Source organism: Hippocampus zosterae, chromosome 6 (assembly GCF_025434085.1).
Source record: "Hippocampus zosterae strain Florida chromosome 6, ASM2543408v3, whole genome shotgun sequence".
NCBI classification, from domain to species: Eukaryota; Metazoa; Chordata; class Actinopteri; order Syngnathiformes; family Syngnathidae; genus Hippocampus; species Hippocampus zosterae.
Genome location: NC_067456.1, coordinates 2,342,501 through 2,365,362, shown reverse-complemented (window position 1 = coordinate 2,365,362; position 22,862 = coordinate 2,342,501). Strand labels below are relative to the sequence as shown.

At 51.0% G+C, this 22,862-nt stretch overlaps 5 protein-coding genes across 16 annotated transcripts in view; 4 read left to right on the top strand and 1 right to left on the bottom strand.

The window, feature by feature from the left end:
- Window positions 1-708: 708 nt before the first annotated feature.
- On the top strand, window positions 709-4,896 carry ddx31 (DEAD (Asp-Glu-Ala-Asp) box polypeptide 31). 2 transcript variants are annotated; one of them, XM_052067903.1, is made up of 20 exons: window positions 709-815; window positions 897-998; window positions 1,088-1,182; window positions 1,401-1,476; window positions 1,551-1,594; window positions 1,664-1,734; window positions 1,801-1,910; window positions 2,016-2,057; window positions 2,140-2,204; window positions 2,291-2,410; window positions 2,530-2,636; window positions 2,728-2,927; window positions 3,082-3,216; window positions 3,291-3,350; window positions 3,430-3,480; window positions 3,677-3,816; window positions 3,893-3,977; window positions 4,176-4,287; window positions 4,358-4,562; window positions 4,648-4,896. In XM_052067903.1, the coding sequence occupies exons 1-20, from the start codon at window positions 756-758 to the stop codon at window positions 4,775-4,777; spliced, it is 2,010 nt and encodes a 669-aa protein (XP_051923863.1). In that variant the 5' UTR covers window positions 709-755; the 3' UTR covers window positions 4,778-4,896. The 2 variants fall into 2 exon arrangements, with proteins under 2 accessions (XP_051923863.1, XP_051923862.1); XM_052067902.1 differs by having other exon boundaries at window positions 1,085-1,182.
- A 393-nt stretch (window positions 4,897-5,289) lies between these two features.
- Window positions 5,290-8,437, bottom strand: LOC127602082 (cilia- and flagella-associated protein 77-like). Of its 3 annotated transcripts, none has more exons than XM_052067937.1 (7): window positions 8,031-8,437; window positions 6,480-6,514; window positions 6,322-6,382; window positions 5,952-6,192; window positions 5,681-5,780; window positions 5,500-5,604; window positions 5,290-5,426 (listed from the first exon to the last, which is right to left on the bottom strand). In XM_052067937.1, the coding sequence occupies exons 2-7, from the start codon at window positions 6,510-6,512 to the stop codon at window positions 5,358-5,360; spliced, it is 609 nt and encodes a 202-aa protein (XP_051923897.1). In that variant the 5' UTR covers window positions 6,513-6,514; window positions 8,031-8,437; the 3' UTR covers window positions 5,290-5,357. The 3 variants fall into 3 exon arrangements, with proteins under 3 accessions (XP_051923897.1, XP_051923894.1, XP_051923896.1); XM_052067934.1 differs by having other exon boundaries at window positions 6,480-6,541; window positions 8,031-8,436; XM_052067936.1 differs by lacking the exon at window positions 8,031-8,437 and adding an exon at window positions 7,605-8,023 and having other exon boundaries at window positions 6,480-6,541.
- A 179-nt stretch (window positions 8,438-8,616) lies between these two features.
- On the top strand, window positions 8,617-13,336 carry qsox2 (quiescin Q6 sulfhydryl oxidase 2). Its single transcript, XM_052067907.1, has 11 exons — window positions 8,617-9,011; window positions 9,459-9,559; window positions 10,051-10,099; window positions 10,164-10,254; window positions 10,378-10,468; window positions 10,536-10,837; window positions 10,952-11,081; window positions 11,159-11,281; window positions 11,355-11,505; window positions 11,734-11,916; window positions 12,082-13,336. The coding sequence occupies exons 1-11, from the start codon at window positions 8,768-8,770 to the stop codon at window positions 12,465-12,467; spliced, it is 1,851 nt and encodes a 616-aa protein (XP_051923867.1). The 5' UTR covers window positions 8,617-8,767; the 3' UTR covers window positions 12,468-13,336.
- Window positions 13,337-13,737: 401 nt separating this feature from the next.
- LOC127602066 (nucleus accumbens-associated protein 2-like) lies at window positions 13,738-19,461 on the top strand. 7 transcript variants are annotated; one of them, XM_052067915.1, is made up of 9 exons: window positions 13,738-13,888; window positions 14,665-14,977; window positions 15,086-15,166; window positions 15,932-16,116; window positions 16,463-16,719; window positions 16,797-16,973; window positions 18,043-18,148; window positions 18,535-18,632; window positions 18,752-19,461. In XM_052067915.1, exons 2-9 carry the CDS (start codon window positions 14,675-14,677, stop codon window positions 19,135-19,137), a joined length of 1,593 nt encoding a protein of 530 aa, XP_051923875.1. In that variant the 5' UTR covers window positions 13,738-13,888; window positions 14,665-14,674; the 3' UTR covers window positions 19,138-19,461. The 7 variants fall into 7 exon arrangements, with proteins under 7 accessions (XP_051923875.1, XP_051923873.1, XP_051923869.1 ...); XM_052067913.1 differs by having other exon boundaries at window positions 13,739-13,888; window positions 14,665-14,764; window positions 14,852-15,166; XM_052067912.1 differs by having other exon boundaries at window positions 13,780-14,399; window positions 14,665-14,764; window positions 14,852-15,166.
- A 476-nt stretch (window positions 19,462-19,937) lies between these two features.
- LOC127602061 (bromodomain-containing protein 3-like) overlaps window positions 19,938-22,862 on the top strand; it is an 11,147-nt gene continuing 8,222 nt past the window's right edge. For 2 of the 3 annotated variants that reach the window (XM_052067901.1, XM_052067898.1), the window contains exons 1-2: window positions 19,938-20,103; window positions 22,202-22,495. In XM_052067901.1, the coding sequence (XP_051923861.1) occupies window positions 22,404-22,495 (92 nt within the window). In that variant the 5' untranslated portion in view covers window positions 19,938-20,103; window positions 22,202-22,403. Of the gene's footprint in view, window positions 20,104-21,297; window positions 21,324-22,201; window positions 22,496-22,862 lie in introns of all 3 variants that reach the window. The other variant, XM_052067900.1, reaches the window with a different exon arrangement.

Below are 22,862 nucleotides of genomic sequence, written 5' to 3'. Positions count from 1 at the left end.
GGTGTGTGTGAGTGAGTGTGAGAGAGAGAGAGAGCGCAGCAGCACCCAACAAAAACTGAGAACAAGAATAAAGCGTGAAAGGAAACGACAGATGGCGGTAATGCAACATAATGCACGTCAACCGCTGTGAATACCACCGAAGAAGACAAAGCTTCGTCACGTGACAAACGTGTTCCCAGTTCCCACGTCTCACGTGTTTCTTCGCTGTCCGGGCTTGGCGGTGAGTTTTTTTTTTTGTCTTTAATGCTCGTGTTCGCGATCATTTTTGTGTTGTTTTATGTTTGTGGGCGTGATCGGGCTTTTTGATTCAGTGGCCGCCCTCTGGCGCGAGGATGCTACTTGTATTAGCTGTTGTGAAACCAACACACTTACGGCACACTGTACACGCAAGGTGGCACAAGTCTAAAACGCTTGCTGAAGATAAAGTCCAACTTTTGAAGTCACGTCAATGCGTCGTTTAAAGCTTTGCTTGCTAGTCCGTGTCTAAAGTGCCCTGAAGCTTCTTGACCACATATGCCACCCGCCCCCGTTCTTAATAAGCCGATGAAGCCAGAAGGCAGCCATCTTGCGTTGCCTCCTCAATGACATCTTTTGCTCTTTATTTATGTATTAATTTTAGTTGAAAACACGGTTTCCACTATCTGTGTTGCGTTCCTGTATGGAGTCATGATAGCCTCTCAAAGAACGTTTGCAATTCGACTATTCAAACTTTATTTTCTCAGTACAGTGACTTGTTTTCTTAGGACTGGGCGACGATGTCGTCATCGGATGAGCAGCTGTTTATCAACACAACCAGTTCATCTCCCACTTTTTTGGTGAGGGCTACTTTAATCTCTCGCATTACCAGAACGTGAATGCACGTAACCTTGCCAACCAATATTGTTTTGCCCGTCAAGGAAGTGAAAGCTTCCAAGAGGAAATTGCCTCCCGCCAACAAACAGCGGTGCCATGCCAAGCAGGCCAGGCTGCAAGAGGCTCCGCCTCCGGCAAAGCCGCAGGTGTGCCGCCTTAATTCGACTGCCGCGCCTTTTGCCACCACGACCACCTACATCCTTCCTGTCGCGTAATGTTTGATGCCCGTCAGCAGACGCGGTGCAGGGCGGACGCCAAGACGGACGGCAAGCCGGCCATCAAGACCTCTTCTCTGTTCAAACACAACCCAGACATCCCGGAAGTACACAGGTGATGTGCAGCGCCTCCTTGGTCCAGCCAGTTAGTCGCCGTCAGATCATTTCAAAAGCTCGGCTTCGTTGTTTGTCAAGTTTGCTCTGCCTATTAAATCCAAATCGATATTGAATCCAGACTGGCCGTCGAAATGAATCGCAAGCCTCCTGCCCTCGCTTGTTGCCCCCCGCCCCCTTGATTGGTTGTTGATGTCCTATTGTTTGCTCGTCGCCAAGGGCCGAAGTCTGTCCGCTAACAGAGAAGATTTTTACCTCGGACTCCTTCGCCGACTTCAAACTTCACCCTCACCTGGTAACACGCGCAGGACGCGCTCGCGCATGCGCCTCTCCAGCTCCTTGTCCTGACAGGCTCTTTTTATCCACCAGGTGGCAACGCTGAGCAAAGTCCTCAATGTTTCCACGCTAACCAGGTAACGCGCATGCATACGGCGCAGGTGACAAACGCGCGCGGCCGCGAGTGACGTGTTCTTGTCGTCCAGCGTTCAGAAGCAGAGCATCCCGGCGCTTCTGTCGGGAAGGGACGCCATCGTCCGATCCCAGACGGGCTCAGGTCAGTGCGTGTGATGGCGCCGCGCGGGGGCGCGCCCGCGCATGCTGACGTGTGTTGTCGCGGCAGGTAAGACTTTGTGTTACGCTGTCCCGCTGGTGCAGAGCCTGCTGGGTCTCCAAAGCAAAGTCCAGCGCTCCGACGGTCCTCTGGCACTCGTCATCGTCCCCACCAGAGAGGTTGGCGGACCTTGTTGTATGCGTCTTGGTCACGTGACCGCCGCGCGAGCCAATAGGTGGCGCGCGCATGTTGCTGATTATTCCCGGTGTGTTGTCGTTGTCCAGCTGGCCCAGCAGACCTTCGTCACCTTCCAGAAGCTTCTCAAGGTAAATGCCGCCGTCGCCGCCGGACGCCCCCTTTTTGCGAAAGCGCCGAAAGCGCTCACCATCCATCCTGTTCTGCCGGCAGCCATTCATGTGGATCGTTCCTGGGGTTCTAATGGGGGGAGAAAAGAAGAAGTCCGAGAAGGCCAGGTTGGAGGCGCAAATCTTTCTAGGAAGCAAATGAGTTTTGGGGCAAAAAATGAAAAAAGTGCAAGTTTTGCCGTTGCGTTGTTAAGATTGCGCAAAGGCATTAACATCCTGGTGGCCACGCCGGGACGTCTGGTGGATCACATCAAACACACACTCTGCATCGCCTTCAGCGGCGTACGCTGGCTCGTTCTGGACGAGGCCGACCGGTACCGCCCACAAACGCATCATAACACACACACACACACACACGTCCTAACATTCTTTGTACAGACAAGCAAGTCAAATGAGAAATACGCTCACCTTTTATGTGCGTGCCCGCGTGCAGGACTTTGGACTTGGGCTTCGAGAAGGACCTGACAGTCATCTTAAACTCTTTGAACTCAACCGGACCAGAGCGACAAAATGTTCTCTTGTCGGCAACACTCACACACGGTAAATACCGGCCGAGCGGATACTCGCTGTGTGCACACGCTAGCGATGACATCACGTATGTGTGTGTGTGTGTGTGTGTGTGTGTGTGGAGGTGTGACACGTTTGGCAGACATTTGTTTGAAGGATCCAGTCAGCATCCAGGTTTGTGAGCCCGCCTCCCCCAACACCGGCGCCCCCATCGATCAATCGGAAAGCTTCGCGGTGCCGACGGGCCTCCATCACTTGGTGGTCATCGTGCCCAGTAAAGTCCGACTGGTTTGCCTCGCCACCTTCCTCCTACACGCCTGCCAGGTGTGTGTGTGTGTGTGTGTGTGTGTGTGTGTGTGTGTGTGTGTGTGTGTGTGTGTGTGTGTGTGTGTGTGTGTGTGTGTGTGTGTGTGTGTGTGTGTGTGTGTGTGTGTGCAAGGACGGTGAGATATGTAATAACTGTGCGCGCGTGCATTAGGCCAAGAAGGTGATGGTGTTTGTGTCGAGTTGCGAAGAGGTGGACTTCTTGCACTCCCTCTTCTGCGGCGTACTGTCCGCTAATGGGAAGGCTGGCCTCGTCTTCATGCGTCTCCATGGCAACATGTGTCAGGAGGTAAGGCCACGTCAGGGTCCGGGTGGGATGGAGGTCAGTTCCGCAGCTCGGCTGATGTTCGTTTTATCGCCTAGGAGCGCTCGGAGGTGTTTCGCACGTTCTCCACTTCTGCCTGTGGAGTTCTGCTGTGTACGGTCAGTCTGTCCGGGAGCACTTCGCATCACGGCCGCTGGGGGGAGCGCTCGCACGCTCAAAACACTATTGTTGTTTCAGGACGTCGCCGCTAGAGGGCTCCACTTACCTGAGGTCACCTGGATAATACAGGTGACGGGCACGCATGCTGCACCCTTGCCTCCACACGCACACACACGTATTCGGGTAACTGCCACTCACTGGCACGCACCCACGTTACAACCGCATTCACGATTCACAGATTGTCCCTCTGTCGCTCTCACACGCGCATACACGTTGAACACATCCTCGCTCTCGCGCACTCACACACAGCGGGTTTTGTGCGCAGTACACTCCTCCGTGCAGCGTAGCGGAGTACATCCATCGCGCGGGACGCACGGCGCGGATAGGCCAGATGGGCAGCAGCCTGCTCTTCCTGGCGCCCGCCGAGTCAGCCTTCGTGGACGTACTGGCCAAGGGCAACATCGGGTGAGCTCCTCACCCCCCCCACCCCTGCCGTCTGCTTCCTGCGCTTACCTGCTCAGCACTGCGATCTGCTTTGCAGCCTGTCGGAGATGAAGCTGCCCGACATCCTCGCTTATCTCATGAAGGATGACGCCTACAAGGGGCGGGGCAAGTACCACAGCCAGGTATTGATTGCACCTGACACGTTCTCTTTTGCTCCCTCTCACACGCGCACGCACACCCGGCACTTTTTGTGGAAATTGTAATTCCAATTCCAACTCGGCTTGCACACACCCGCTCGACAAGGGCTGGTCCAAGTTCAGTATCGGCGCCAGGTCCCGCCCACTTGTGACGACAGGACTTGTTTGATTGACGCATGGCAGGCGAGTCGCGCCGCTCTGGAGCAGGAGTCGCGCGAGCGCGCCACCGTCCTGCAAACGCACTTTGAGAACTTCGTGCACGCCGACGCCGCGTCGCTGCGAAACGCCAAGAAAGGTGAGAGCTCCGCCCCACCCCGCCCTCGGGCGTCACGTCGCGTGACATGATGCCACGTCATTGCGCTCAGCGTTGGCGTCGTACCTGAGGTCGTACGCCAGCTACCCGGCCCGCCTCAAGCACGTGTTCCACATCCGCGCCCTCCACCTGGGACACGCCGCCAAGAGCTTCGGCCTGAGGGACGCGCCGCGGAACCTTTCCGCCGGACCCCAACGGACTATCAAACGACGGGGCGGACCACACGGAACCCAGAACGCCGCGAATCCACATCATAAGTGAGGGCACACGCCAACTCACTTCGTAAGCGTGTACACGACACATTGGAGACACGCATGCGTCACATACGCCTTCCCTTCTCAGGTTGCGTCAGGAGCAGCAACAGAACGCCAAGGCAAAGAACGCCGCCGCTTACGAATTCTCCTCCGGTTTCCAATTCACCACAAAGAAAAACAAGAAGAAGAGAGAGGAGGAGGGGGCGGAGCTTCCGTAATCACACAGTTCGAGTTTTCGAGTTAGACTTTTCGCACACTTTTGATGAAAACGCATTTTTTGTCGACGTTTTAACGTGAAGTTATTAAACACGCGGCCTTGTTTGTGACGAGCTTCCCATCTATGGCCTTTTCCATTCTGTGTTAGCATTAAGCTAAAGGGACTTAATACAGCGCCATGTGGTTAATTTTTGCTGGTTCGAAAAGTTGCTTGTGTTGTGCGGGCAGTACTTGGCGTAAAGGTTCTCTGAAAAGCTCCGTGGTCTGATTTTTGATTAGTTTATTAGCCATTGATGACCGCTCCATTCTCTGAGGCACGAGATCGATTCGGATGACGCGAGCGCACACGTGCAGTCAAAAGGTCATGTGACGTTTTTAGGCAATCGAGATTGGTTGGTTTTGGCGCGTGTCTTTCGTCAAGCTCCAAAATATCCTCGATGGCCGCCAAGGCTTGTTGATGAGTTTTGACAGATGACAGGAGGCCTTCATGGGATTTTTTTTCTCCCCCCCCCCTCCTTTAACTTTTATTTCTTGCAGTCATCACTTCTTGCTTTGTTCAGTGGCTGACTCGTTGGAGGCGCGCTAGCCGACCGACTTGTTGACTGGCGGGTTTGTGCGACGCTTCCTGAAGGTGTCGAGAGCAGGGCCCACCTGGACACACACACACACACATTTGCGTTTAGTATGTGTGTGTGTGTGCACACCGTATGCATGAGTGTGTTACCTGCGCGTAGCGGCCACATGTGTGTGTGTGTGCGTTGATGTGAGGATGCGCGTTTTGAGTTCGCAGCAAAGAGGTGCGTGTGTGGGCGAAGGACACACACTTTGCCTGCAAACACACAAAAAGCATGCGTCATCATTGTGTGTGTGGAGGAAGAGGGGGGGGGGGGAGTGTGCGCACTGACCACATGGCGGCGTTCGTGCTCGCTGCGTCTTTTCATTTGGTCCTCTATCCAGCGGCGAGCATACTCGTGAGACAAAACGTCATAGAATGGAGTTGGTGCCCTGCGGAACACCGCCATCATAGTTCTACAAAACTTCTCATTTTGCAATTTGGTAGTCAGGAATCGGTGAACGATTCCCAACACGATGCCTGCGTTCGGAATCGTTCACACATTGGCGACGCCCCGTTTGCCACATCATATCTAACAATAAAAATTAAATTGGTATCGCGACCTTGACTTGACCCCAAAGGTGATGTCCGGGATTTGTGTCCGTTGCGGAGCTCTTCCCCTGTGCGCTTTGGAGGCGGGGCTAGCCTTGGCCACGCTTGCCTGTGCTCTGTACTCCTTCACCTGTTTGACCGTCACGTGACCAGACTTCACCGCTTTCTGGTTCAAGGTCACAAAATTGGGGACGGGGGGATGACGTTGGGGTGGGGGTTGCTGTCGGATCTGGACCCTCCACCGGGACAAGACTAGACACCAAAAAAAAAAATGTACGTTGGTATGTTTTATGGCAAACGATTCTTCCGCTGAGAAGTGAATGCATTTATTGCTAGGCAGAAATAACAACTTGCCCGGCAGTGAACAGGAGGAATTTTTACCTTCAGCCACGCCCACTTGTGAATGCGACCCGCTGCTGGCTCCCACTGTTGAAGGTGGACCCTTGAAACGTACATAAAACACCCGCTCAAAAACAATGCACACGTTCAAACGTTCGATAATCTTGTCCCATATTTCTCATCAATGAACGTGTATTTACCTTGATTGGCAATGAATCTCTGGCCACGCCCATCCCTGCTGACGTCATGTTATGGCGATCTTCTGTGAGAAGGGAAAAAAAATCCCTCTCAAAATGACCAATTAAATACAAGCATTTTCATCTTTTACTTTGGCCCCCCCTATCTGTGACGTCACGCCAACACGCAAGCAAATGGTAGGACCCAGCGATCGATTGCCATCGATGGTGGGCGTGTCTCCGGTAGACAAACGTACACCACGTATCTCAACTCAAAATGCTTCACTTTACTCATACTTGTCACGAAACACCCGCACATTGCTTGGCACATTCAGTCACAAGCCAGTGCATTGTAACAATGTTGTGGACATTTTGTCCCACTTTGAAAGCTTTGAAATGTAATAACTTCCTTAATTCTTAAAATTTACACTGCGTTTTTGTACCGGTGGCATTGGTCCATCTTAAAAAAAAAGAAGGAATTTTGTTGTCACACACAAAATCTTAATTGTAAGATGTGTGGGTTTTCTCCGGGTACTCCGGTTTCCTCCCACATTCCAAACATGCATGGCAGGCTGACTGAACACTCAAAATTGTCCCGAGGTGTGAGTGTGGGCTCTGTGATTGGCAGGCAACCGGTTCAGAGTGTCCCCCGCCGATTACCCGAAGACGGGTGGGATAGGCTCCCTGACCCTTGTGAGAATAAAGCGGATTAGAAATGACACAAAGATCAGAAGATAGCGGTTTGAATGTGCTACTCGTGTTACTCCTGGTTTACTTATCAATAAATATTTTCAATACAGTAACATTTTATTTTATGCATATGAAATTTCCCATGAACAATTATTACAATTGGAACAAACACTTTTTTCATTATCATTATTGAAGAAACCAAACTGCATATTTTTCCAATTACGTCAGTGCAATCAAGAATAAATTGGGGCGAATTTTTTTTCCCGGAATTTGTTAGTAGCTCCAAGGACATTGCCAGAATATTGAAGTGGAGCCGCGACGCCCCAAAAGAAACAAATCAGCACGTCACACGCGTCGTCTTCTATTTCACAAGCGAACCCGTGGCATCCCGATTAAACGACAAGTCCCGACTGGGCGCATTTTGACCATTCATGACGAATTACGACGACAGCAACTCACTTTGACGTTCGACACGAGCTCGTTCGTGTAGTGTGGCGCCTGGTTGCTATGGTTACCGGACGACAAACTTTGTTTCTTTTTCATTGGAACTCTGGTCAACAGAGAGAACATGCCAACTTCCTCTGGTGTGCTTCACACGTCACTGAGTTCTTGATCAAATAACATTAAACTCAATGATGGCATTTTTAAAAAGCTCTAGTCTAAACAACACAGCTTTAGTTCAGTTACAAACGTTTATTTGGATCTCGCGAGATCGTTCCTGTTCTATCCAGCTATAAACACGCTTCCGTATCTTCATTCTGCTACAATTTGGAACTATTATCTGGCGTAGTAACATTAAGCGTCCGTAAATTGATTGATGCGTGAAATAAAGTTGAAGGATAAATCAGCAAAGTTGGCACTTAGGAGAAAAAGCACGATGATTACTTAGCGTTCATGTCCGAGGAACTCCCGCGATGCTTGGGTAGGCGACCCCCGCGATCACGACCCCGCGGGGTCTTCGTCGCGACTGCTATGGAGCGTTCAATGAGTGCGACTCGGCGACTTGGCCATTGTGAGCTAGTCAGACGTCATCAGTCGCGGACCGAGTACGAATGGAATATTGTACTCGCATGGTTGGTAATTGATGAAGACTTGTTTGGGAAATAATCCCAAAATGCATTTCGTGCTGCTATCAAAATGATGGCTGAAAAAAAATGATTCACGGTTATAACTCCCCCACCCACACACGCACTTTTTATTATAATTTTGGGGAATGACGTCACAGGCTGAGTCGTGGGGGGAGTTCACATTCTAATGAGGTTAGCTAGCGTTCTCATTAAGTCCGTTCTTGCCGAGTTGCCTTCGTACTGCTTTTTTAAATCAAATACAACTATACATACAAGACTAGAATGAAAACAAACAAGATAAATGCAAGATTAAAAAGAAATACAAGTCAATTTAACCAAATTGGGGGGGAAAACGAGTTAGCTTGTATGTGACGCTGGAATAGCGGACTGAGCCATGTCTCTTGTTTCCGGTCTGTGGAGCGGGGCGTGGCCAACGGCGTCCCCACTTCCGCTTTGGCTTGTAAATGTGATGGAGTCTGCCGGCTTTGTCCCGCTTGGAGGTTCGATATCGTAGTGCGCCTCTTGTCCTCCTTTTTTTCTCGTTGTTGACGCGGCATGGCGACGCGGCGCTTTCTCGGCTTGTGTTTGTGGGCGTCCTTGCTGCGCGGCGGGAAACCCGAGGGGGGCGGCGGCCGGCTTTACTCCCCCTCGGACCCGTTGAGCGTCCTGAGCGGCTCCAGCTTGACCGCCACCGTCAGCAACTCGTCGTGCGGCTGGCTGGTGCAGTTCATGTCGTCGTGGTGCGGACATTGCGTCCAGTTCTCGCCCACTTGGAAAGCGCTGGCCCGGGATGTCCAAGGTGCGCCAGGCCATCTGGCTTGACATTTGAACTGTTTGGCTCCAGGTTTTTGGGGTATTTGTGCCTCTTTAAGTGTTTTTTTTTTGTACGGTTGTGTGTGGGTGCCTGGTTTTGCCTTTAAGTGCACGTACGCGCGCGTTTGTTGATGGGAGAGGCAGCTGGTGTGCAGCTGAACGGTCCCCAGGGACAAAGATGGTGACAGATGGACACCGATGAAATCTTCTCACTCACTTTGTGCGTGCTTGCGTGTGTGTGTTTGTGTGTTTGTGTGTGTGTGTGTGTGTGTGTGTTCTTGTACTCACGACATTGTGAGAACCGGCATGAGTTTTTAACCAACAGAGTGAGGACATTTTGACGAAATGAGGACATTTTGGCCGGTCCTCACTTTGACACCCTCTGTGTGTGTGTGTGTGTGTGTGTGTGTGTGTTTGTGCGTACGTGCGTCAGACTGGCAGCAGGCGGTGAAGCTGGCGGTGTTGGACTGCGCGCAGGAGATCAACTACGACGTGTGTAAGGAGTACAACATTCAGTTGTACCCGACGTTCAAAGTCAGTAACACGCCAAGGTGGTACGCAGTGGAACTTTGCTTAAGGAATTGAATTTGCCTAACCAAACAGTGGCAAAGCCAGCTCGGCATGTTTCCCAATTAAATCAATGCAAATGTCATTCATCTGTTGCAGCCCAACGAGGAACTTTTATTTACTTTATAGGTGTGGTTTAAAATCAGTTCTGTGCAGTGTGCACTATAAACATAACTCTTATTGAGAGAGCCGCGGCTAACAGTTAGCGTAATAATTGATGAATCCGTCAATTTTTTTTTTCAGTCATTAATGATATTTGCTGCAGTTTAGCCTGAGTCGTTTCCTTTTGTTTCTGCCGCTCGGCTCTTCGTCCTCCTCAAAAGAATCAGAAAAAGCCTCTCCGTTGACTTCGCGCCCGCGTAGGCAACCGCGTCAAGCTAGTCGTTGGCCAATTCGCTAAGCGAGGTTCCACTGAACCATGAAATCCCAAATGTTGCTAATGTGACGTCTCTCCAAAGTATTTCCCCGCATACTCTCCACCCGCAGACAAAGGGACGACTTACACAGGTGATGGACGCACTTCCTGTTTGTCTTTCTTTACGCCTCGTCTCACTTAATTTGTGTATGTCAGTTGTTGACAGAGACGTCCAATCGGTGAGGCAGTTGATGGTGGACATCCTGCAGAACCACAGCAGCCACACACCCGCACTTCAGCCGTACAGGTGACAACAACTGCAGAAGGAGAACACGACACACTCTCACAACCAGCTCAACAAAAACAGGTCTACACTGTGTGTGTGTGTGTGTGCGTGCGAATGGGTGGGTGGCTGCGTGTACGCGTGTAGCTCTGTGCAGATCCTTCCTCTGCTGGGTCAAAGGTCAGATCACTACACAGCCATCATCGTAGAGGATGAACACTCGTACGTGGGGCGAGAGGTAGGCCCCGCCCACTCTCCCAGAGGACAGAAAGCAGCGTGTTATTGAGCCGCATGTGCCGTGCCAGGTGACCTTGGACATGTGGTCGTACTCGGGCGCGCGCGTGCGTCGGGTGCTGGGCTCGGACGCCGCCCTGCTGGACACGCTCAACATTACGTCCCTGCCGCACTTCTCCCTCCTCGACCCCGATGGCACGCATACACACGTGGACACGTCGTCGTCCGGTGCCAAGCCTTTGCGTTTTTTCATCACTTGGTGTTTGCGTTCGCTACCCGGCGTCCGGCGAAGGTTCGATGCGCATCTCGACAACGTGCCGGCGCCGCCTCAAGCGACGGCCGTGCCAAGCAGCAGCTGGACGCACGTTGACAGGTTCCTGTCTTCATTATCTTGATCAGCAGCAGCAGCGAAGGGGGGGCTTTAGACCCCCAAGTAAACTTGATGTGTGTGTGGGGGGGGGGGGCATTTGTCTGTGCATGCACGCAGCTCAAAGGTGTACACGGCTGATCTGGAGTCAGCCCTTCACTACATTTTGAGGGTGGAGCTGGCCAGTCACCCCACAATGGAGGGGGAGGAGCTTCAGGTCTTCAAGGACTTTGTAACGCTGATTGCCAAGGTAACAAACGGTAGCCGCCGGGCCCGCCCGTTGCTACGGTGACGCACCTTGTGAGAATCTTGAATTTGCGTGGGTAGCTGTATCCCGGGGGCGGTCCAGTGGTGAAGTTGATGGAGAGGCTCTCTGATTGGCTGAATGGCCTGCCACTCAAGCAGATTGCCTACCAGGGGGTCCTGGACCTTCTGGACAACAAGATGAGGGTGAGCGCTGCCCCTCGGCGTGCCTGACCGCCGCCGCTGCGCGTCGCTCGAGTGTACCCACTTCCTGTTTCAGACGGCAGACGCGTTCTTGCCTTCGGGGGTCAACTGGGTGGGCTGCCGGGGCAGCAGAGAAGGACTTCGGGGTTACCCCTGCGCCTTCTGGACGCTCTTCCACGTCCTTACCGTACAACATCACCACAAACCTCAAGCGCTGGCCAACACTGGTACGCCTACACACACACACACATTTTACAAAATATATTTGGCACCGTGATAGTGAATCAATTCAACTAACGTCAACATAGTCCAATGACACCAAAATGACTTTGAAACCCCCCCCCCCCCCCCAACTCCCCATTCACTTCAACATAAATCTTTGGCAACAAGATGCCCCAAGCTGGCGCCAAAGCTCTGCTTGAGCGTGACTGAATCCGCGGCCATGTGGCTTCTAGGTCTCTCGGGCGCGCGCGGCGTGCTAACGGTGATGCGCGGATACATGCGCCACTTCTTCGGCTGCCGCCAGTGCGGACGCCACTTTGACTCCGCCTCCGCAATGTTGACCTCGGTGAACAGCACCGGTGAGCAGCTGCTGTGGCTTTGGCACGTGCACAACCAGGTCAACCTCAGGCTGGCAGGTAGCACGCACGGCACCCGCGCACCCACCGACGCCGCTGCCCGATTTTAACTTTGGCCTTTTTTCTTTCCTCTTCCCTTCTTTTCGTCCTTCTCTACTTCCTGTCCCTTTTCTTGCTTCCTCTCTGTCGACATCCCCTCTCCTTCCTTTTCTCGGGGGGGGGGAGGCTCGCTGAGCGATGACCCGGGCTTCCCGAAGCGCTTGTGGCCAGACCCTTCGATGTGCGCGCCGTGCCACGAGGAGCGGGCGGGTGCCCGCGTTTGGGTGCGTGAGGAGGTGTCGCGCTTCCTGCAACGTCATTACGCCGATGACAACCTGTCATGGCGGACGCACAGCGCTACCTTCCGACGGCTGCCCGCCGACGATGACGGCGAAAAGCTGGCGGGCTTCAGCGGATTGGAGTTGAGCCTGTGTGTCGTCCTCTACGTTTCCTCCTGCGTTATCCTCCTCTTCCTCCTTTTCTTCCGGGTCCGAGCCCGAAGGTGGAAGCCCTCTTCATCCTCTTCCTCTTCTTCCTCCTCCGTCTCCTCCGTCTTGCGCCGCCTCGTGTGATCCTTTTCTCCCGCAGAATCAAACTGTGACTTTCCAAACGCGCCTCCGTGTAGGCTGAAAATCGTCCGAGGCACGACAAGTGGGGGCGGGGGGGGGAATTTAAAATTCCATTTGAAGTTCAAATTTGTCATTTTGAAGTCAATGGAAAATGCCATGAAACTGAATCGGACGTTTTGCCCTTCTTGATTGCCATATTTCAAAGCGGCTAAATGGCGCCACCGCCTGTTTTTACCTTCCCACTGCAATTTGAACCAATGCTGGCCGGGTGGCAACTGTGCTGCCGCCATCTAGCGGCGGGGAGATGAAGCGCACTGGTGTCTTTTTCACTTCAATGCCAAAAGGATGTCCTTTCAAAAGTTCAATGTAAAAAAAATAAAGTAAATATATATAAAGCTAAACCAAACTCATGCAACAGTTCTGTGCTCTTTTTTTTTTACCATGTTTGAATTTCAATGTTGAGAATTATTTTTCTATTTGGGGTTTTCAAGTTGATTGATTGTGATGCTAAAGAGAGCCAATTGGACGAGACACGAGCATACGGAAGTAGGTCAGTAACAACTGAGTTTGAATTACTGAAATGTAGTTTTCTACTCTGAATCGACGAATAAAATACTGCAGAAGGCAAAAATATGTTTAAAAATCCATTTGATTTTGAGGCCAAATTAACTGCCAAATGCAAAAGGGGGCGAGGCACAGACAGACTTAAAACATGTCCTTCAGTGGAAGGAACTTTGACGTCATCATGGCTCCACCAGCTGACTAAAAACTTTTTTAAATTTCCAAGTTTATATGTGTGCGCGTGTGTGTCAGCAGCACCATTTGCTGCCATTTTAATGGTTTCGGTCACGTGACTAAAACATGGAAATCTGTCGGATGAAGTTTTAAGATTCCAAACGATAACACGGACTCGGCAGTACGCTATCCAAAACCAAAGCGTGAGTGCGAGTGCGAGTGATGTCGTCGCTCTTTACGATCCCCAAACCTCCGCCTAGTCGTCGTCGTGAGCCCCCTTGACACGCTCGCACAAACGCGCAGCTGTGGTGTTGTGCGCGCGCGAGCTGACGCAGTCGGCATGCCAACCGCCGATACTGCAATGCAGCACTGTGGCTTTAGCCCAGTCATGCCACGCGCGCGCGCACGCTCTGCCATACGCGTGTGTGCGCGCGCGCGTACCCCCTCCCTTGTCCTCTGCAGCGCAGTTAGCCGCATTATTGGTTAGCTGCATTAGCTCCCTCGCTGTCCTCAGATGACTCCCCCCCACCCTCCCCACTTGTCTGTCTGAAACCCCCCCCAAGAACACCCCCCTACCCCGCCAGACGCTGCGTTTGTGTGTGTGTGTGTGTGTGTGTGAGTGTGTCTATTAGTGTGTGTGTGTGTGAGACTGCTTGAGCTGCCGCTATCGAAAGAGGAGCAGAGAGGAGGTGAGCCACTAAGCATAACTAAACAAGCACAAGACCAAATTGGACGAAAAACTGGACTTGGTAGCGGACTTGATAGGAGTCCTCCAAAGTGTACCGGACTCCTACTTTTGAAAAGGCTCGTCATCGACAGAACTGGAATGACAGAGCCGGACTCAAAAGTCTGCTCGACTCTCGCGGACTGTCGCGGACTTGACGATGTCTACTCTGACGACCTTGACACGGCAGAAAGTGGACAGTAAATAATCCGACTGGCGTCTGATGAAGTGACGTGTGATTCGCGGAAAACGAGGAAGTGGTTGGAGGTAGTAGCGCTAAATAGCACAATGCAGGTTAGCCACCCAGGTTGTGTCTTTCGGAAATTGACGTATGTAAGAAATGGGCAGTGGGCCGCAAATTGACCCTGGGGCCACAATTTGGTCACCGCCACGGGACCGACTTCTGGGGAGTCTGTGCGGCGGTTCCAGAGAAGAAGGACCCACTCAAGAAGGAAAAGTTCTTAACGGAGGAGCAGGTGAGTGGGATGAGTCTCAAGTCAGATGGCGTCCTCTCTAGGCTTTTCTTTCACGTTTGTATAAACCGGTTTCCTGCTGGACCATGCCGGCTGGCCTCTCTATCTGACCCCGTTAGCCTCTAGCAGACTCGAGTAAACTCAAGTTGACTCTGCAACACTTGAGGTTACTCTGCCTGACTCTGTTGGACTCTACTAAACCATACCGGACTCTGGTTTTCTTCAAATGCTTTCATTTCATTGGCCTCCCCCCCCCACCCCCCACCAGCACGACATGGATGCCGGACCTTCAGGCGGCGACACCAGCATCAGGAGCAGCCCTCCCTAAGCCCGCCTCCATCATGGCGGAGTCAGGTCTTCAGGTTTCAGTCGGTGACTTCGGCAGCAGTGTCCTGAGCAGCCTGAACGAGCAAAGACTTCTGGGACTCCACTGCGACGTCTCCATCCTTGTCCAGGGTCAGCTCTTCAAAGCCCACCGGGCCGTCCTGGCCGCATCCTCGCTCTACTTCCGAGACCTGTTCAGCGCCGAGTCCTCCGATACGTCGGAGTGGTCCCAGTCTACGTATGAGCTGCCGTCTTCGGTGACGCCCTCCTGTTTCCATCAGATCCTCACCTTCTGCTACACGGGCCGTCTCAACATGGTCGCCAGTGAGCAGCTGGTCCTCATGTACACGGCTGGGTACCTGCAGGTCCAGAACATTGTGGAGAGGAGCCTAGAGTTTATGAAGATGAAGACCACATCCTCATCACCGCACTGCTGTGACTCACAGGTGAGTTTAAGTTAAGCGTCCGCCATTGGCGCAGTATACCTCCGCACAGACTTGACTTGTTCGTGCTTTTATTCCATCGACCACGGTGAACGTAGTCCAGCAAGACCTGGAACCATGAACCACTTAGTCCAGTTACATAGAGCAGGAACCATGACTCAGTAAGTCTAGCTAGACTTGGAATCCAACCTCTCTCCAAATACTTTGTTTCATTTTCATTTAACCAGACTCTGTCATGATTCGGTTTGGGACCAACAGGTGGCACTGTAGGGCTCCCCCTGCAGCTGCACACCTGTTGGTCATTATGTCATTAGTGCTTTAAATGGACTCCCAGCCCGAACACTCATTGTCGGGTCATTGTTTTTTTTTCGCCACAGTCATGGTTTTGTTTTGCTACTTTGGATTAGTTTTGGTTGTTAGCACTTTGTTTGTTTTGGATTCAGTTTTCTCTGTTTTATTAAATATAATTGGTCAAGTTCACCCCGCTCCTCCCTCCTGCCTGCTTTTTGGGGTCCACCACCACCTTGCTATGTGACAGAATCATCCCACTGACATTACAAAACTCTTCTTCTCGGCCAAGAGTCGGTAACAAACAACCTTTGAGTCCATTTTCAGATAAACACGGGAATTATATTGTTGTCTAGGATCAGGAACCTCGATCTAAAATCGGTTTATCATGAAAGAAAGATCCAGTTTGTCTGTTTTGGCCGGGAGACCTGTCCTTGGATATTTATTGTGTCCTCTTTTATTTATGATGGTGGTTCACAGACCACCTCAACGGACGAGCTGGGACCTTTAGACCAGTCTGTGGGCCACCCGCAGGATTCCAGTCCAGATCCCTCGTCCATGACTCCAGAGGACCTGGTAATGTCCGTGAGCCAGATCAAACAGGAAAGGCAAGACACACCGCTTGAGGACCACGCAGGAACAACTCCAGAAGAACTGAATGCCAGGTCAGAAGGTCACATAAATTTATCTGGTCTGATTTATACTCGTATGGCCGGTCCGGATCAATAATCCGGTACATGAGATTATTCCATGAATTTATAATGATATATATATATATAATGATCCTTTGTTTGTTTTGTTTTGGGGTTGTTTTGTTCTAGACTAGAGAGACCAATTAAAAGTTCATCATTAATTCAGTTCCTCTAGTCAGACCAAAACCCTGACCCAACATGATCATGTAGACCAGAAATCATGATCTATTTAGGTACTCCATTTATCCCCAAACCATGATCTAGTTGTAGTCTGCTTAGTCCTGCCCTGACTTCTGACCAGTCCTCTCTCTCTCTTCAGAGTGGACTTTGCAGGGGAGCTCCAGACCACCAGAGGGCGTGCTATCTGTTACCTGGGTGCAGCAGGGAGCCTGGTCATGGGTCTGCAGTCCTACCTCTTGGCGGGCGGACGCTGCTCGAGTTCAGAAGCGTCCAGCCTGCCCACAGACTCACCCCCGTCACACGCACCGACGGAGGTGGAGCCGGAGGATGGTTACTACGGCAACGCCACGCACTCCGGAATATACCAAAACACGTTTGGACGCCAGAGTCAGACTGGTCAGATTGTACAATTGGTCACATGAACTCGTCTGAGTGGTTTTGATGACATGCCTCCTGTCCTGTCATTGGTCCAGGCAAGGAGAAAATGGAGATGCTACGCCTGCCATTGGCCAGTGAGCGGCGTGCAGGCATGTTAGTGGGCGGAGACAACATGACGCTCCCCGCCAGTCTGATCAGTCAGATTGGGTATCGATGCCACCCTGCGCTATACACCGAGGGAGAACCCGGAGAGAAGCTGGAGCTGGTGGCAGGTAGGTGTGAGAGTGCCGTCACCAGGGGAAGGATTTGTCAGTTTTCATTAGAATTTCGTTATTATTCTATTATATCGTTGAGTTTTCTGTTTTTACATTTTTTTAATGGATTTCTTGTGTGCAAGGGGGAAAAAATAACATCACAGTAAGGAATGTAATCCCGAAATGAAGGCATTTAAGGTCAACTCTAAAGGGTCATGTAGGAAATGAATTGCCCAAGACGAAAACAAAGTACATGGCCGTATAATTAGTTAATTTTTGTTCATGTAAACTGTAATTTCATGTAGTTTTTTTGTTTTTCATTTTTATTTCATTCATAAAGATATTTGTTCAATTTTAGTTTTTGTTGGCCCGGTAGTCAAGTGGTTAGCACGTCGGCTTCACAGTGCAGAGGTACCGGGTTCGATTCCATCTCCGGCCTCCCTGTGTGGAGTTTGCATGTTCTCCCCGGGCCTGCGTGGGTTTTCTCCGGGTGCTCCGGTTTCCTCCCACATTCCAAAAACATGCGTGGCAGGCTGATTGAACACTCTAAATTGTCCCTAGGTGTGAGTGTGAGTGCGAATGGTTGTTCGTTTCTGTGTGCCCTGCGATTGGCTGGCAACCGATTCAGGGTGTTCCCCGCCTACTGCCCGAAGACGGCTGGGATAGGCTCCAGCACCCCCCGCGACCCTAGTGAGGATCAAGCGGCTCGGAAGATGAATGAATGAATGAATGAATATTTTACTAAGATGATCTCGGTGGTCCACTCCATTTGAAAATATAACGTCTTGGCATGTGGCGAAATGGCAGCCGAGTTGTTAGCACGTCCCTTTGGCTTGCTTCAAATCCTGCCTTTGGCCCACATTTTGTGGAATTTCTTGTTCTCCTCGTAGCATGATAGCTTCATTATTGAGTTCTAAATAAAATAATGAGTCAACTAATGATATGCGATAGTGACTCGGCTCCATAGCTCACAAGGGTCCTCATACAGCAAAGTGTCACAGTGACCCATTTGAAACTAAACAAGCCAATTCATGCTAATATGTGTGTGTTTGTGTGTGTATGCGCACACACAATTACATGTGCGTAGGTTCGGGCGTGTTGATGACGCGGGGCCAGCTGATGAACTGTCACCTTTGTGCGGGGGTGAAACACAAAGTTCTGCTCAGGAGGCTGCTGGCGACCTTCTTTGACAGGTTAGCGTAGCATATCTTCGATCGGCTTAGTATGTTAACATAACAACAATCCTTGTGTCGTCTTTCCGAAGGTTCTGACCTACACCACCTGTGTCGTGTCTTCACGAAAAAACCTAAAGCGCAAATGACATCATCTGACGGTGTATGACATCTTCAGAGGTCATGACCTCTTGAGAGGTCATGACCTCTTCAGAGTCAGGTTATGGCCTCATTGGACATGACATGAAATATGGACATGAGACATGATATGATGTCATGAAATCATTTTGTTACCTTGTCGGACATGACATCATCTGAGTTTTTCAAGTTGTTTTCTGAAAGTGTTGCCGGCAATGACGCAGCTGCTTTACATGACTGCACGAATTGGCTTGTTATGGTATCCATAGAAACACCTTGGCCAATAGCTGCGGGACGGGGATCCGCTCCTCCACCAATGATCCGAGCCGAAAACCGCTGGACAACCGAGTGTTAAACACCGTCAAACGTAAGCCACATCTGACGCTTCGGCTGTGTTCCCAATCATCCGTTTATTACCTGCGATCACAAATTTAGATTGTGCTGTCGTCGAAAACAAATGTGTCTAATGAAGCCCGTCCTGCTCAGTGTACTGTCAGAACTTTGCTCCGAGCTTCAAGGAGAGCGAGATGAACGTGATCGCAGCCGACATGTGCACCAACGCGCGCAGAGTTCGCAAGCGATGGCTGCCCAAGATACAATCCCTGCTGCCCCGCGGTGGCGGCGGCGGCGGGAGGAAGATCCGGAGGGGGGCCGCCGGACGAGGAGGAGGGGACAACTTGGACGTGGATGCGCGTCAGCTCAGCGTCGCCCCCTACTTGTGCCTGGAGGTGGCCGGGAATGGCACACAAAATCAGGAACAGCAGCACCACCGCCTCCTCCTCTGCGCCGCCTCCTCATCCTCGTCCTCCTCGTCCTCACCATACCCCCCGGATGCTGAACGCAAGGGGGCGGAACTTCCAGACAGCCAATAAGCACTGGACTACACCTGTCCAACAGCCTGTCTGTCCCCTGACTCATTTCCTGTCTGTCATCCGACCTCACTAACTGTCCAGTTGAGTGTCCCCTAACTCACTTCTTGGCCTGTCCTCAGTTCTGACCTCTGACCTGACCTCAGTTCCTCTCTGTCCCTACCTCACTTCTGATATGTCCCTTGAACTCATTTCCTCTGCCCCTACCTCACTTCCTGTAGTCCCCGCTCAGCCGCTTTGCTGCATGTTACCAGCTTCTTGGCCACTTGCAATGGGACTTATAATGATGATGATGATGTTGATGTCAATAAAGCTTATGTAATATCACTTTTGCTCTTTGATCCTTTCATTTTTGGCCACATACCAATCCCCTTTTATGGGAGTCACTGAATATCAAAAGTGGATTAATATTAACAATATTTCAAATGCACGTTTTACTATACCACGTTTGCTTGACATTTCCCCCCGCACTCACAACTTTATTAATAAAAATTTAGCACTGGAATAGAAGTGGGGGCTCGAGTTTATCTACATTTCAATCAGTGGTGCTTTTGACTTTTTTTTTTTGCTACTTTGACAAGTCAAACACGGCAGTCGTCGACAGTAGACGTCATTGCGCGGCACATTGCATACTGGGAAATGGCGTTCGCCCGCCGAGAGCCAACGTAATATTCCGGCCAATCCCAGCAGCGCTGCCTTTTCTTCAACCAATCGCAGAATTCCACAAATTTCCCCTGGTCGTCCAATAGAAAATGCCAAAAGCATGGACCGCGCTCGGCCCAATGGCGACGCCTTGACTAGGTTACCAGCCAATCGGGGCACAACAACAGCAATGACGCGCCTAGTCACTACGGCTGCGCGTAGAACAGACAGCTGATAACTCATCTATTATGCTACTTGGCTAAATCCAAATCATCCAGGAAAGTGAGTGGAGGCCGCCGTTGGACACACCGGAGGACCAAGCCCAAAGTAAACACGTCCGCGCGCACCGTGGCGGGGGGCTCGGGTCCCACTCGCGCTCGGCTCGGCCGCAAAGTGTCGCTGCGCGTCGGGAGGCTGCCTGGCCGCTCGGCGCCTTCAGACAAAGCTCAGCTAACATGCTAACGTGCTAATTAACACTCCAGCGGCCAACGCGAGCCATCCAGCCAGCGACCGAGGCAGCTTCGATCTTGCTTTTGCTTTCACGCCCAACTCCATTCGCGTGCTTTGTTCCGTCCGCGGGCGTGCGAGCCGCCCTCGCCCGTTCTCGCTTCTCCGAGTGGCAGCGACGTGATGAACGTTGTATAGCTAGCTCGCGTAGCCGCTCTTGTGCGTCGGCTTGCCCGCCATCTTTTTGCACTAGCCAGCTAGCGAGCGAGCGTCGCGCTGGGCTGTGAGAAAATGGGCAAGCCCGCGAGCGCCTTTCATCGTGGGGGCCACGTTTGCGCCTACGTCGGCCGACAAAAAGGGCTTCGTGCACGCCGAGATGCGGCCGGCTGACAGCCGGGCTAAGTGCGGGGATTGGCGAAGCAGCCGCTACTGTCGGCCGTTAGCTTGTGCGTTAGCCGCCGTCGTTAAGCATCTGCAAGCCGCCAATCCAGGCGAGTTCACTTTTGCTTAGGCTTTTTTTATTTGATTTTTTTTTTGCCTTTCATATGCTTCGATGCACTTGTTGGACGTTTGGACACGTCGGTGCGCGAATGGCGCTTGCAAACGGTCGTCACGCTAACATCAAAGGCACCATTTGCTTTACTTATCTCAAATCAATTTTTGCAATCCTTAAAAAAAAACCATACAACAGTTGGGTGTTTACGTGCCAGTCATCCGAGGCGCCGTTTTGCGAGCAAGTTTAAAATGCAGCCGGCATTATTTTCAAAGTTCCGAAAGCGTTACTCCTTTCTCACCTAAAAACAAAAAAAAAGTTCAAGTATCACCTCTTAATTTGATTTTACTTTTTATTTGGTCTCCCGTAGGAGAAACCTGTCTCGGAGGACAGTCCCTCTGTGCTGCTACATACATTGAGCCCAAAAAAATAATAAATAAATAAATACACGAATGAGAGAAATTTTCACGTCATACGTGACATGTTTTGACATGCCAAATTTCTAATGTGGTAAAATTACATTTTGACAATTTCATTTGACTTTCGAGTCAGTCAAAACTAAGCACTTCCCTCCGTTTCAGGTAGCAGGCGAAGGAGCCCTGTGCAAGTATGTTTCCACTTTTAAAATATGCAATCTTTGGCAATCTTGGCCTTTTTTTTTAACTGCCATGTAGTTACATAGGTACCCACTTTGATATGTATGACACAAAAGTGACTCCTTTGCAAATGACCCAACCGAAAGGAATTGCTTTGTTTTTTCCCATGTTTTAACTTATCATGTTGGAATGTGAAACTCGGCATGTTATAACGTAATTGTGAATGTTTATGGGAAAACGAACACCATGGATTTTGATGATGGGTTCCAGAGAATAAAAAAAATTTTTTTTTTTGGTCAAACTGTCCAATTTGCATATTTCTCATCAGAGATCAACTTTTTGTTCCATTTGCCACTTAAAAAAGACCTCCGACTGGCAGACGAGTTTCAGTTCAAAACATCTTAACAATAGTGCACAAAATTCGTTCTGAGTCAACGCAACAAAACGTTTGGAATGTTTCCAGCGGCGACACTTGCCTCAAAGAATTGACTTTGCTCAAATTGAAGGCTTTTAAGTTAAGAACAACCAACGAAAGCCTTGCGTTCTTTTACTGTAAATTCGTGATGATTCAACTCCTGGTTTGATCTTTTGTGAGGAAAATCGGCAAAAAATGTGGATTGTTTTCCAAAGTAAAAGTGGATATTTGCAAAAAGACCGAAAGGTTTCGTCTGCGTTTATGGGGGAAGACGGGAATTGGAGATAATTTCATGTTGACAAGCAAGGGGATGGAATTATTGTTAATTTTTTTGGGGTGGGGGCAGGTTATCAATTCATTTAAAAAAAAAAAAAAGATGGGTTCATTTTTTTTTTTTTAAATAATGAGCTGCGAGCCCTCCTATGCATATGAAGTCACTCACCCAATGCCTTGCAAATTGGTGTGTTTTGTCAGGTCGTACGATGGGAGTTTGTCTCCTGGAGGGAAACGTCCAGCTGAAGGAACAACGCAAGTGACACAAAAAGCACGCAGGCACCCACATACGCTCCCACCCGCGCGCACCCCCCTCGGACCGACAGAGGGCCTTTTCCCAATTTCCCTCCCGCGGTCAGACGCTGCATCCCCACGCCGCATTAGCGCGTCGCCGCCGTCCACCATGTCGGACGCCCCCGAGGCTGCCCCTCCGAGTCCCCCCACCCTCACCAACCCGCCTCCGCCGGAGGTCACCAACCCCACCAAGCCCGGGAGGTGAGCCGCCGCCGCCGCAAAGTCTCGCCGTCAACATCAACACGTCGTCAATCTCAAATGATCTCCCATCGCTGATGGAGGCTTAAAAAAAAAAAACTCTCCCAATTTATCACGCAGACATTGTCTGATCACGGCGCATGTTGCAAGCGTTAGCGGCTAACGGCTAGCAGTTTAGCAAGGGAATGTTCAATCAGCTTGCCATGCATGTTTTTGGAATGTGTGAGGAAACCGGAGTACCCGGAGAAAACCCACGCAGGCACGGGGAGAACATGCAACCATCACAGCCGGGATCGAACGCATGACCTCCGCACCGTGAGGTCGACGCGCTAACCACTAGCACACCGTGCCGCTGTCAATTCATGCCATT